General features: G+C 43.8%; 1 protein-coding gene across 7 annotated transcripts in view; it reads left to right on the top strand.

Moving 5' to 3' along the window:
* The window catches only part of ANGEL1 (angel homolog 1), a 38,442-nt gene extending 25,613 nt beyond the window's left edge, over positions 1-12,829 (top strand). For 4 of the 7 annotated variants that reach the window (XM_082733602.1, XM_082733603.1, XM_082733607.1 and 1 more), the window contains 3 exons: positions 9,184-9,253; positions 9,781-9,944; positions 10,709-12,829. In XM_082733602.1, the coding sequence (XP_082589728.1) occupies positions 9,184-9,253; positions 9,781-9,944; positions 10,709-10,869 (395 nt within the window). In that variant the 3' untranslated portion in view covers positions 10,870-12,829. The remainder of the gene's footprint in view (positions 1-9,183; positions 9,254-9,780; positions 9,945-10,708) is intronic. The other 3 variants (XM_082733604.1, XM_082733606.1, XR_014312464.1) reach the window with 2 other exon arrangements.
* The last annotated feature ends 756 nt before the right edge of the window (positions 12,830-13,585 follow it).

Below are 13,585 nucleotides of genomic sequence, written 5' to 3'. Positions count from 1 at the left end.
CTAATACTAGAGTCATGCAACCCAACATTGCACAGTGCACAAAGGTTCCCTTTTCTCCACATTGTTTTCAACACTTGTTCTTGTCTTTTTGATACTAGCCATTCTGACTACATTCTGATATGAAGTGATATCTCATTGTGGCTTTGATTTTTGTTTCCCTGATGATTAGTGATATTGAGCATCTTTCCATGTTTTTGTTGGCCATCTGTATGTCTTCTTTGGAAAAGTGTTTATCTCATGAATGTCTTTTAAAGACTCCAGATGTAAAAATGTGCCACCATTTTTAGAACATGAGTAGAAAGACTTAAGTGCAATAAGACCATATGTGATCTTTCTTTCTAGAAGATGTATTTAGATGTGGTAACAAATAATATTTCCAGTCTAATTCTAGAGTCATGCAGCCTACCAGTGCACATCAGAACTTTCCAACTTGACCGTGACACTGATTTAACAGGCAGCATGTGAGGTGCAAAAGGAGCTGCAGTGCTAGGTCATGATGGCTGATATTGCATTGAGCAGAGAACTCTGCATTGCCCGGGTTGTGCAATAAAAACATCGTGATTCTCACTCTCCCCAACTCCCTTTGTGGGGGAATATTTCGTAAGAACAGAATCCAAATTTTAAGTCCCCTTCTTAAAAATATTTTCAATTACTAATGATTTCTTCTTTCCAGTATGGTCTTAAAGATCCTGAAAGAGGGTTACTGATTTTCTTTCTAATGACCACTTGCCTGTTTCCATCAACTCTGGACCTTCAGGTGTTTTAACAAATAACCAAAAAACCATGTGCCCAATAAAGTACATTATAGAAAAACCGATGGCTAATAGACGATTTTTGTAACCACTATTTACAAACTGACCAGATGGCCGCAGACCAAAAGCTGTCTGATCAGTTGTCTAACCAGGAAAGTTCTGAATCGAGCTTCTCCACTGGCCCGTGCCAGAATACAATTTATCCTCTTCCCAAGTACTTGCAGAAGAGCTTGCTTGTTTGACCACAGCTCTGATAGAGGCAGCTATGGCCCATGTGCTCATCTGGTCTGGTGGGGCATGTGTGTGACTGCTAGAACAGTGCTGTTTGTACACAGTGCGGCTTGGACAGAACCGTGTGTTGAGGGAAACCGTGTGTTTAGTATCCTGCTGCTCACTGAGATTTTTCTTGTGTATCATAATGTAAAAAACACAACTCAAAACGAAGATATTAGCATTATAAATATTTAAGCTTCCAATAACATTACATCAACAACCATCAAGTGAAAGTGCAGGCATAACAACGAACAGTATTCAGAAAGTAACTAACAGTAAAGGGTTTTAATTCTTCTGTCTTAGCCCACAACAGATCAAGTAGAAAAAAGATCACTAAGAATATGGAAGACTGTAATAATGTGTATATGGTAAATCTGATTGATGCATATCAAACTCTGAATACTGAAAGCAGAGGAAAGATATTTTTAAGTATTCATAGGAAATTCTTAAGAATTAGACCACCAAAAAAAAAAAAACCTCCATAAATCTCAAACAATAGAAGTTATACAGCCTTTCTTTGATTACACATGCAGTAAAAATAGAAATTAGAAACAAAAAAGAAAACATTATCATCTGGTTAGCTAGAAAACTTCAAACAACTTTTGAGTCAAAGGTGAAATTTAAGCTAAAATTGCAGAATATCTAGAAAATATGTCTCCCTGTTCTGAGACAAAACAATATTGAAGTTAGGCCAATTAGTAACCCTACAATGGCCTCTAAGCGTTCAAGTGAAAGGAAGAGTCGCATCTCCCCCACTAAATCAAAAGCTAGAAATGATTAAGCTTAGTGAGACAGGCAATAGCTAGGCTTCCTGTCCTAAACAGTGAGCCAAGCTGTGAATGCAAAGAAAAAGTTCTTGAAAGAAATGAAAAGTGCTACTCCGGTGATCACATGAATGATAAGAAAGCAAAACAGCCTTACTGCTGATATGGAGAAAGTTTGGTGGTCTGGCTGGAAGATCAGTTTAGCCACACTTCCTTAAGCCAAAGCCTAGTCCAGAGCAAGGCCCTAACTCTCTTCAATTCTGGGAAGCCTTAGAGGTGAGGGAAGTGCAGAAGAAAAGCCTGAAGTTTGAGGGGTTGGTTCATAGGGTTTAGGGAAAGAGGCCATCTCCATAATGTCAAAGTCCAAGGTGAAGCAGCAAGTTATCCAGAAGATCCAGTGAAAATAATGAATGAAGGTGGCTACACTTAATGGATTTTCAGTGTAGACAGAACAGCCGTCTTTTGAAGGAACATGCTGTCTGGGACTTTCATAGCTAGAGAGGAGAAATCAATGCCTGGCTTCAAAGCTTCAAAGGATAGGCTGACTCTCTTGTTAGGGGCTAACACAGCTGGTGACTTTAAGTTGAAGCCAGTGCTCATTCACCATTCCAAAAATCCTAGGGCCCTTCAGAATTATGCTAAAGCTATGAGCTGCCTATACTCTCTCAGTGGAGCAGCAAAGCCTGGCTGAGGGCACATCTGTTTACAACATGATATACTAAATATTTTAAGCCCACTGTTGAAACCTACTGCCCAGAAAAAAAGATTCCTTTCAAAATATTATTGGCAGTGCACCTGGTCACCCAAGACTCTGATATACATGTTCAAGAAGGTTAACATTGTTTGCATGCCTGTTAACATAGTATGCATTGTGAAGCCCGTGGATCAAGGAAGGATTTTGACTTTCAAGTTTTATTATTGAAGAAATACATTTTGTAAGGCTATAGCTTCTGCAGATAGTTGTTCCTCTGATGGATCTGGGCAGTGAATTGAAACCTTCTGGAAAGGCTTCCTTACGCAGAGTGAATTGAAACCTTCTGGAAAGGCTTCCTTACTCCAGATGCATCTAAGAACATCTGTGACTCCTGAGAAGAGGTCGGATGCCAACATTAATTAACAAGAGTTTGGAAGAAGTTGATTCCAGCTGTCAGGGGTGACTGTGAGGGGTTCGTGACTTCGGTGGAGGATGTAACAGAGATGTGGGGGAAAAAGGAAGATAACTAGAAGAGCCATGGAGCCTGGAGATGGGACTGAATTGCTGCAATCTTAGGATAAAACTCGAACTTATGGGGAGTTGCTTCTTTTTTTTTTTTTTAAGATTTTATTTATTTATTAGAGAGAGAGCATGAGTGGGGAGTTGGGGGAGAGGGACAAGCCAACTCCCTGCTGAGTAGGAATTCCCAGGACCCTGAGATCATGACCTGAGCTGAAACCAAAAGTCGAAGCTCAACCGAGCCACATCGGTGCCCCCAAAGGATTTAGAGTATTATATAATCTTAGTTGATAAGGCAGGATCTGGGTATGAGAGGATTGACGCCAATGTTGAAAGAAGATCTCTGGGAAGAATGCTATCACATGCTACAGAGAAACCATTTATGACCACCACCCTCATTAGTCAGCAGCCATCCATACTGAGGCAAGACCCTCCACCAGCAAAAAGACTACAACTTGCTGAAAGTTCGGTTGATGGTTAGCATTTTTTAGCAAATATTTTTACATTAAGGTATGTACATTTTTTTTTTTTTAGACACAATGCTACTACACTCTTAGAAGACTATATTATGGTATAAATATAACTTTTGTATGCACTGGGAAAGCCCCAAAATTCAGTTGACTGGCTTTATTGGGATATTTACTTTCCCGCCATGGTCTGGAATGGAACCCACCTAATCTTTGAGAATGATCTTGGTCTGTCAGAGTGCATGTTGGCAACAATGTGCCATGGAGGTGAGGGGCAGGAGGAGGAGAGCGAAGCCACTGCAGGCCTGCAAATTAAAAACTGAAACCAAACCACAGCACTTACTCAGCTCCACGCATCAGCATCTGGCTTAAAGAAGACACTGTAGTAACATTCCTGTCAAAGTCAGGAATAGGACAAGGATGGCCACTCTTGTTTTTCAGCTGTATTCAAAGATGCCAGCCAGTGGACAGAGAAACAGAAATGTGGGTGGGTAAACAGAAGTAACGAAATGGAGGGGAGGAGCTAATTACTTGCTCATGTTTTTAGGTAACTGGTAATCCAAGAGAATCAACTAACAGCTATTATAGGCATTGAGATAATTCTGGAAAGTAGCTGGTATAATATGAATATATAGAAAAACAATAGTATTTGTGTATAAAAATAAGGATATACTTGTTAAGAGATAATAATGAGAAAAAAAAGACCCTATTTATAATGCCAACAAAAAAGAAAAAAATCAAAAGGGAAAATGTAAAGTATATGAAGGAATATTCCGTTTAATCTGAATTATTAAATTATTTGGCATGAAATTGTCCATAACGTTCCTTTACCCTTTAAAAAAAAAAAAAAAGCTTTACTGTGATGAAATTCATATATCATAAAATATACCCATTTGAAATGTGCAAGCCATTGGCTTTTATTCTATTCAGAATTGAGTATACATCACCACAATCTAATTGTAGAACATTTTCATCCCTCCTGAAAGGAACCCGGTATCTATTAGCCGTTATTGTCCATTCACCCCTCCCCTTGTGAAACATTAATTGAATATGGCCTTGCAGGTTTCTGAACACTCAGTTCTATTTCATTCACTTTATGTCCATCCTTATGCCAGTACCACAGTGTCTTATTTTAGCTTTGTATAAGTTTGAAATAGAGAAGTTACATCCTATGACTTGGTGGGGTTTCAAGATTATTTTGTTTATTCTGAGTCCCTTTCATTTCTATATGAATTTCAGAATCATCATGTCAGTTTCTGCAAAGAAGCTAGTTGGGGGATTTTTGATAGGGATCTAGAAATCTTAGATCAGTTTGGGAGGTATTGCCATTTTATTATTATTTTTTAAAAATATTTATTTGACAGAGAGAGATCACAAGTAGGCAGAGAGGCAGGTAGAGAGAGAGGGGGAAACAGGCTCTCCGCTGAGCAGAGATCCCGATCCGGGACTCGATCCCAGGACCCTGAGATCATGACCTGAGCCGAAGGCAGAGGATTAACCCACTAAGCCACCCAGGCGCCCCGGTATTGCCATTTTAGTAATACTATCTTATGATCAATATATATCAGTGGTTTTTTTTTTCATTTATTTAGATCTTTAATTTCTTTCCATGTTTTATAGTCTTCAGTGTGTAAGTCTTAGGCTTTTGTGAAATTTATTACTATTTTATTCATTTTGATATTGTGTTTTCTTAATTTCATTTTTAGATTTTTACTGCTAGTGTATAGAAATGCAGTTTTTGTATATTAATCTTCTATGTTGCAGTCTTGAGAACTCATTTATTCTAATAGTTTTTTAGTGGATTTCTTACAGTTTCTGTATAAGAGATCATGTCATCTTGCATACAGAAAGAGCATTACTTCTTCCATTCTAATCTGGATGCCTTTTATTTCTTTTTCTTCCATGATTGCCCTGGCTAGGCCTCTCTAAAGTTGAGTGGTGAGAGTGGACATCCTTGTTTTGTTCCTGATCTTAGGGGTAGAGCTTTTAAGTGTGTTGTAAATTGTGATGTGAGCCCTGGGGTTTTTGTGGATTCTCTTTATCTGGTTGGAGAAGTTTTCTTCTTCTTCTTTTTTTCAAAGATTTTATTTATTCATTTGACAGAGAGAGACAGCAAGAGAGGGAACACAAGCAGGAGGAGTGGGAGAGTGAGAAGCAGGCTTCCTGCTGAGCAAGGAGCCTGATGGTAGGGCTCAATCCAGGATCCTGGGATCTTGACCTGAGCCAAAGGCAGATGCCTAATGACTGAGCCACCCAAGCACCCCAAGAAGTTCTCTTCTGTGTTTAGTTTTTAATGTTGCTTTTCCCCCCATAAAGCAGTGTTGAATTTTGTCAAATGGTTTTACTGTGTGTGTTCAGACGATCATGTGGTTTTTATCCATTAGTAATCTAGTAATATACTATATTACATTAATTGATTTTTCAGATGCTAAACCAGCCTTACATACCTAGGATAAATTGTACATGGTCATAGTATATAATCATTTTTTATTTTGCTGGATTTGGTTTGCTGATACATTGTTTTGGTGTTCTGAGACTTAATTTTCAACATGGGGAAGGAGGGTGTTTATACTTGATTCAGTTCTGACACCATCTACCCAGAGATCGCACAGGTGAAATAAAGGCTCAGTCCTGTAAGACTTGCCCCACTTCCCAACTTCAGACACCAATCACAAGCCCACCCTGTGCTTCCAGCAACCTCCCGCTTGGACTTTAGATTCCAGTCACAAGTCCAGGTTATTAACTGTACTTTCTGACCAACTGGCTGTTAAAAATCAGAGGTTCCCATGAGTCTTTCCTTCCTTGGGTTTAATTAAGTTGCTGTAACAGCTCACAAAACTGAGAGAAACATTTTACTCATTAGATTACCTGTTTATTATAAAAGGATAAAACTTAGGAACAAGCCAGATGGAAGAGATGCATAGGACAATGTATTTGGGAAGTTTCCATGCTCTCTGTAGGCCCCATTCTCCCCAAATCTCCATGTAGTTACCAGTCCAGAAGCTCTCTGAAGGCTTTGCTACATAGGCAGTGTTGATTAAATCATTGGCTATTGGTGAGTCAAGCTCCAGCCCACTTCCTTCCCAGGAAGTTTAGGGAACTGGGACAGAAATTTCCAATAGCAGGTTGGTTCTTCTGGTAACCAGCCCTCATCTTTAGGTGATTTCCAAAAGTCACCTCATAATATAACAAAAGACACCTTTATCACTCTGATCTCTTGAGAAATTCTAAGGGTTTTGGGAGCTATGAGTCAGGAGCTGTGGACAAGACCAAATATATATTTATTTCTTATAAACTATGTCATAGTCATTGAAGAATTTTGCATGGACATTCACAGGGGATATTCTATAGTGTTCTTTGTGATGTTTTTGTCTAATTTTGATTAACACCTCACAGCATGAGTTGAGAAGTGTCCCATCTTAATTTTTAGAAGTGTTTATGAAGTATCTGTATTACTACTTCTTTAAATGTTTGGCAGAATTAACCAATAAAGCCGTCTAGTCCTGGGCTTTTCTCTGTGGGAACTTTTTAAATTATTAATTTAATTTCTTTACTTGCTTAAAGTATTCAGATTGTCTATTTTTTCTCAAATCAGTTTACATAGTTTGTGTCTTTTTATTTTATTTTTAAAATTTTATTTATTTATTTGACAGAGAGAGAGATCACAAGTAGCCAGAGAGGCTGGCAGAGGGTGGGGGGGAAGCAGGCTTCTCGCTGAGCAGAGAGCCCGATGTGGGGCTCCATCCCAGGACCCTGGGATCATGACCTGAGCCAAAGGCAGAGGGTTTAACCTGCTGAGCCACCCAGGCACCCCTGTATCTTTTTAGAAATTTGTTCATTTCATCTAAGTTATCAAATTTGTTGGTATATAGTTGTTTATATTATTCTCATAATTTAAAAATTTCTGTAGGGTTGGTAGTGGTGGCCCTTCTTCCATTCTTAGTTTTAGTAACTTAGTAACTTGGGCCTTCTTTTTTTTTTTGGTCAGTCTAGCAAGGGTTTGTCAGTTTTGTTGATCCTTTTTACCCTGTTGTCTTAGTTGGTTTGGGCTATTATAACAAAATATCACAGCCTAGATGGTTTATAAACAACAGAAATTTATTTCTCACAGTTCTGGAGCTGGAAGCCTAAGATCAGAGTGCCAGAATGGTCCAATTCTGGTGAGGGCCCTCTTCTGAGTTGTTGAGTGCTAATTTCTTGTGTCCTCATAGGGCAGAAAGAGGGTGAGGGAGCTCTCTGAGATCCAAGCCTCTTGTAAGGGCATTAATCCTATGCCCAAGGCTCCACCCTCATGACCTAATTACCTCCCAAAGGCCCACCTTTCACTGGGCCCACCATTTCACTGGGGGGTGGGATTTCAGTGTACTTTGGGGAGACACAAACATTCAGTCCATAACACTTATTAATGTCAGTGGGATCTTATTAATGTCAGTGGGATCTGTAATAATATCCCCTCTTTCTTTCCTGATACTGTGTATCTTTTTTCTTTGTGTGTTTGTGTGTGTACTTATTTTTGTGTATTTAAGAATGTATACATATATATTACATTGTGTGCATACATATGTATGTATACTACACACATACATATATACATACACAGCAGATGGTATGTGTTAGAAAATCTCTGAAGGAATATACCAGGGATTTGGTAACATTGGTTGCTTCTGGAAAGGGAAATTGAGTGACAGGAGTCCCGGAATGGGAGGGAGACTTTTCACTGATATTTTTCTCTACATTTTGATTTTTGTACCATGTGACTCTATTACCTAACAAAATAAATTTATTTCTAAAGAATAAATTTAAATAAACTATTTAAAAAGGTGCTGGGCCCTACTGGGTATTTACCCCAAAGATACAGATGTGGTGAAAAAAAGGGCCATCTGTACCCCAATGTTTATAGCAGCAATGGCCACGGTTGTCAAACTGTGGAAAGAACCAAGATGCCCTTGGATGGATAAGGAAGATGTGGTCCATATACACTATGGAGTATTATGCCTCCATCAGAAAGGATGAATACCCAACTTTTTTTTTTTTTTATAAACATATATTTTTATCCCCAGGGGTACAGGTCTGTGAATCACCAGGTTTACACACTTCACAGCACTCACGAAAGCACATACCCTAATACCCAACTTTTGTAGCAACATGGACGGGACTGGAGGAGATTATGCTGAGTGAAATAAGTCAAGCAGAGAGAGTCAATTATCATATGGCTTCACTTATTTGTGGAGCATAACAAATAGCATGGAGGACATGGGGAGTTAGAGAGGAGAAGGGAGTTGAGGGAAATTGGAAGGGGAGGTGAACCATGAGAGACCATGGACTCTGAAAAACAATCTGAGGGTTTTGAAGGGGCGGGGGGCGGGGTGGGAGGTTGGAGGAGCCAGGTGGTGGGTATTGGAGAGGGCACGGATTGCATGGAGCACTGGGTGTGGTGCAAAAACAATGAATACTGTTACTGTTAAGCTGAAAATAAATTAAAAGAATTAAAAGAAAAACTGCTTAGCAAGGAAGAAATGTCTGTGTTCAAGGTCTCTGTCTGCCTTCCTACAAAGTTGATCCATTGTTTTCTCTGTCCCATCACCTCTTCTCTTATCCTTTCCCCTTTTGGAGCAATCTGGAACAAGGATCTGAGAGGGGTCCCAGGGTGCAAGGTTCTGGCCCTGCTTCACTCTCTGGGAATAAAAAAATCTCTTCTCTCTGGTTTTCTACAGAGCGACCTGCTGACTGGGCCCCGTCTGTCCTTGAGGAAGACACTCTGGAGCCTGAGCCTGTCTTCCCCAGGTGATCTTCCTTCCGGTTCCCTGCAGCCTGCTTTCCAGCCCCCATCTGGGTGAATGAGAGAGATTCTCATTGGCTTTCCTCAGGCTGATTTGGGGGGCAATTTTGCTGAGGTCTCTCTTCTCCTAATACGTGCTAAGGTTTTGGAAGGGCTGGTGTGCAGAGGCCAGAGGTGACCCACCTAGGTTCTTGCAGATGAAGAACCCATGCACATTTCCTCAGGGGGTGAGGCTTCACAGAAGAACTTGCTGACCCCTGGACAGGGTACATTAGGTATACTTCACCAGGTAATGAGAGGAGAGTGGGATGGGGGTGGGGTGAGGAAGGTCAGGGGACTGTGTATAAATGTGTCTATTTCTAGGCTGATTTTAGCTAAGACCATCTGCCTCTTATTAGCATGGGAAGGAATTTGCTGAGATAGAGTTAGTTGGGATTGGCCCTTGAAAAAACTATAAAACCCATAGAGGAAGTGACTTTGAGAAAAGGTCAATAATGTTTGTTGACTGATCTCTTCCTCTTCATCCCTGCAGGACTGTAGGCACCATCCAGCACTGCCTTCACCTGACCTCAGTATATACTCATTTCCTGCCCCAGCATGGCCGCCCAGAGGTCACCACAATGCCCCTGGGTCTTGGAACGACAGTGGATTACATCTTCTTCTCAGCTGAGTCCTGTGAGAATGGGAACAGAACGGGTAAGCCTGGTGGATGCTGGGTTCATAGAAGCCACCTCAGAAGTCCCTGGGAACAGCTGATGGTGAAGGTCAGGCATTTGGTCACATGGCTTGGGCTGCTGGGACCAGACTCCCCGAAGAGCAGATTTCATATCTACCTGGCACCAGTCATCCTCATCGTAATTCCCTTATTAGGCCACTCGCCTGCCTTTATATCTTTGCAGCTTCAGAGAGAGGTGGGCAGAACCAGCCTTATCTCTATTTAGGAGGTAAAAATAGAGCACCAGGAGGTTAGTGGACTTTGAATGTGGCAGCCATTTGGTGAGGGACTTGGTTAGGTTAGAGACCCTGTTTCTTGTTTCTTCACCCTCTACCAGCAGTCACAGTGTGGCAGCCTACCGGCCTCATGGCTGGTTTGTTGTTTAAAGCATGTCTTTTAAAATGTTTGAATTGATTCCCTATGTTTAAAAAAATCAAATTTTATGTAGAAAACCTGGATTTCCAGCTTTTCTTGGAAAGTCCAAAGTTTTCATAGATGCTGGGCCTGGGCACCCGTTCTTTGGTTGCCACAGTCTCCCGGAACCCACCCTGCTCCATTCAATGATACATCCCAGGGTATCTCAGAAAGGGAGGCCTCAGCCAGAGGCAGCTGGGAGAGGTAAGGGGTGGCGGGGCAGCCAAGGAGATGCAGCCTCCATAAAGCATAGCTCCCACAGGCCCCAGTCCCCCCATGCAGTGGCCCTGGCTGCTTTCTCACTCTCACTGGCTTCTGCTTTGTGCCCCAGATCGCAGGCTGGATCAAGATGGGACTCTCAAGCTTCTGGGCCGTCTCTCCCTCCTCTCTGAAGAGATTCTCTGGGCTGCCAACGGCTTGCCCAACCCCTTCTGCTCTTCAGACCACCTCAGCCTGCTGGCCAGCTTTGGGATGGAAGTCACCGCCCCATGACGGGGTTCCCGGGGGAAGAGAGCTTCTCTTCCAGAAGAGCTCACTGGGTCAGAGACTGTGGAAATACCCCATACTTCTGGAAACTTGGATCCGAGAAACTTACATCCCCTCCCCTCCCCTCCTTTCCCCCATTTCCCTTTTCGCATGGTTAGATTTTCTCCAGGCCCGTCCGCGTTCTCTGCCTGTGGCCCCTGCCCTGCCCCAACCTCTTCCTAATCCTGTGCCACATACTCAGTGGCCCTGGGAGAGGCAGAAGGGGGGCTCCCCTTTCATTCCATGTATCCAGTGCTCCCCCTTAATTTTTAATTACCAGGGTTGCGGGAGCTATTGATCTCATTGGTTATTTGCTTTCAGGCCGTTTCTTGATGGTATCTTCTAGCCCAGTCTTCTTTCTGCTTTCATGACCTCTGGGCCCAGCCCTCTTGCCAGACACACACATGTGAGGTGTGTAGCGTGCATGTGTCCTCTCAGTGGGGGACTGCTCTGTACGGCCATGCCTGCCTCCGACCAGCCCACTTTCCACATTGGGGCTGTCGACCTCTTCACAGGTCGAGAGCATAACCTGGTAGCTGTGTGTTGGCAGGCAGCGGCAGGGCCGTGGGCCCTCCTCCCCTCTTATCCTCTGTGTCTCATGAGGCGTTTGTCGTGCCCCCCGGGCCATACTCCTCATCTGGCCACGGGGAATGAACGGGCCTCATAGCCTGTAACAGCAGCTTCAGGGATGCGCTACCTGCCCCAGCAGCCTCTGAGCCTCCAGCCCAGAGCTCCCACAGCCCTGGCATGCTTTCTCGAGGGCTCTTCCCTTTTTCCAGGCCGCTGTGAGAGATGTGCAAGTGTGAAGCCCTGTGTGGGGTCAGTGGACTGAAAATAGGGAGTTTGAGGTTTAAAAGGACAAGAAAGTACCTTCAGGAAACTCTTGTCTTACTGTATTCTGCCCCACGCAGAACTGGGGGGCTGGGAGGCCTGGTGGGGGTAAGAGCAGGCAGGCTGTGCGGCCACACTTCAGCTGGGACTCAAGACCTCAGGGACTTGTTCTCCTTCCTCTGCACTCCTCAGAAGCTTTATAGTTCCTTTCCTCCCACCACTTTTTACCTCGCTGCTTCCCCTATTCCTGTCCATTTTCTCCTAAAACAGCCTGATGTGTGGCTCAGGCCAGACCCTCTCTGCAGAAGGTGGCCTTGGGCGAAACCTGTCCAAGCATTCGAGGTGGCAGTGCTGGGTTAGTTCTGGCCGGCAAGGCCTCAGCTGCTCATTGCCAGTGCTTTTCCTCCTAGCACAGGGCCACCCTGGCCTATTTGGGGTGCCCTTTGCCCACATGTATCACCTGCATGCCTTAATCTTTCATAGCTGGGGTGTGGCCTGGGTCTTCTGGGCCAGCAGCTCCTCATACCTCCCCCAACTCAGAGTAGCTGCTGGTCCTTGCAGATTAGCCTTGCTGTTGCCCCGCTCGGCCTCCGGAATGGGACTGAAGGGTATGGCAGAGAGGCTGGAATTAGGGACAGTTAGCCAGAGGTTCTCTCCCCCTTTTTTAAAAAGCCAAAGACCCAGCCTGAATTCTGCTGCTGTGTTCATGGTTATAAGCTTTCCATGCCCAGATGCTGGCAATTTATATGTGTGTGTATATGTTTGAACACTGTATCCTGGGTGCTGGGCATGTGCCTGTCTGAGCCCCAGGCCCACCTGTCCACACCCCGCCCATCGCTCATTCTGTTTGTCTCTCCCCGGGCACCTCCTGAGATAGTCTTAAGTCTGTGTCCTATTGGTTTTCAGGACTGTGGCCCATCACTGTTCTCTTCTGCCAGGAAATGCAGTTTAAGACGGCCCAAGATGGCAGAGGGCAGGAGTTTTATAGGTGATCTTTTTCTTGTTTTCTTATTTGTTTCTGTTTTGGAAATGAAATGGGAGTTTTAAGTGGTCATTTAAGCTCTCTTTTCCGAATAAAGGTTTACCATTTCCCCCCTATTGTTGATCATTTTGTTAGGATCCTGAAGGGCAAGGGGGAGAGAAGGCCTGGAGAGTGAGGTGGGCGAGAGGAAGAGACCAGTCCTGGGCAGAACCGTCAGGTCCTAAAGCTTTGCCTGAGAAAGGTGTAATCGCCCTGTGATAACTGGCACCTATCCCTGCTGCGCTGAGGCCTGCGAGGAACAGGGGCTGAAGAAGCCGCCTTCCTTGCCTTTTGTTGGGGTCCAGCTCTCTTCTCTCTCCTCACCACGCTAGAAAACAGCTCTTTCAGCTGCTTTCATTCCCATTCCGTCTGCCCCCATACCTTCCCCTGGTCCACATGCACTTCAGGAGGGTCTGTACAGAACGTGGGGTGAGCAGCGCTTTCCTGCTCAAAGCCACGACAGCCGCGTGAGGCACGACATGTGCCTGCCGGTTGCCTCTTGTTCAATGCCTATTTCTGATCATCTTGTCTGCACGCTGGAGTCAGAGCTGGACTGTGCCCATCTGTTGCTGGAAAGGTTTCCCTCCTGGGCCTCATTCTGCTGGTACTTTCATCTTCCTCCCGCCTCCCCCTGCAGCAGGTCTATGAAGCCCACATGCCCATGGGAAGCCCTGACACGAGGTGTGGCTTCCTGCCTTGCCTGAATCAGCCTCTGAGAATCTGAATTATTTAAAGTTACCTGGTGCTTCTGTGGAACCACCTGGGCTGGGATTCAGCCAAAAGAAAACAGCTAGGGATAAGGAACACCGCTTGTCATGTTGGCTTGGTCAT

The sequence above is a fragment of the Mustela nivalis genome, assembly GCF_964662115.1.
Source record: "Mustela nivalis genome assembly, chromosome: 6".
NCBI classification, from domain to species: Eukaryota; Metazoa; Chordata; class Mammalia; order Carnivora; family Mustelidae; genus Mustela; species Mustela nivalis.
The sequence above is the reverse complement of the archived record's forward strand: the minus strand, read 5'-3'. Positions and strand labels throughout refer to the sequence as shown.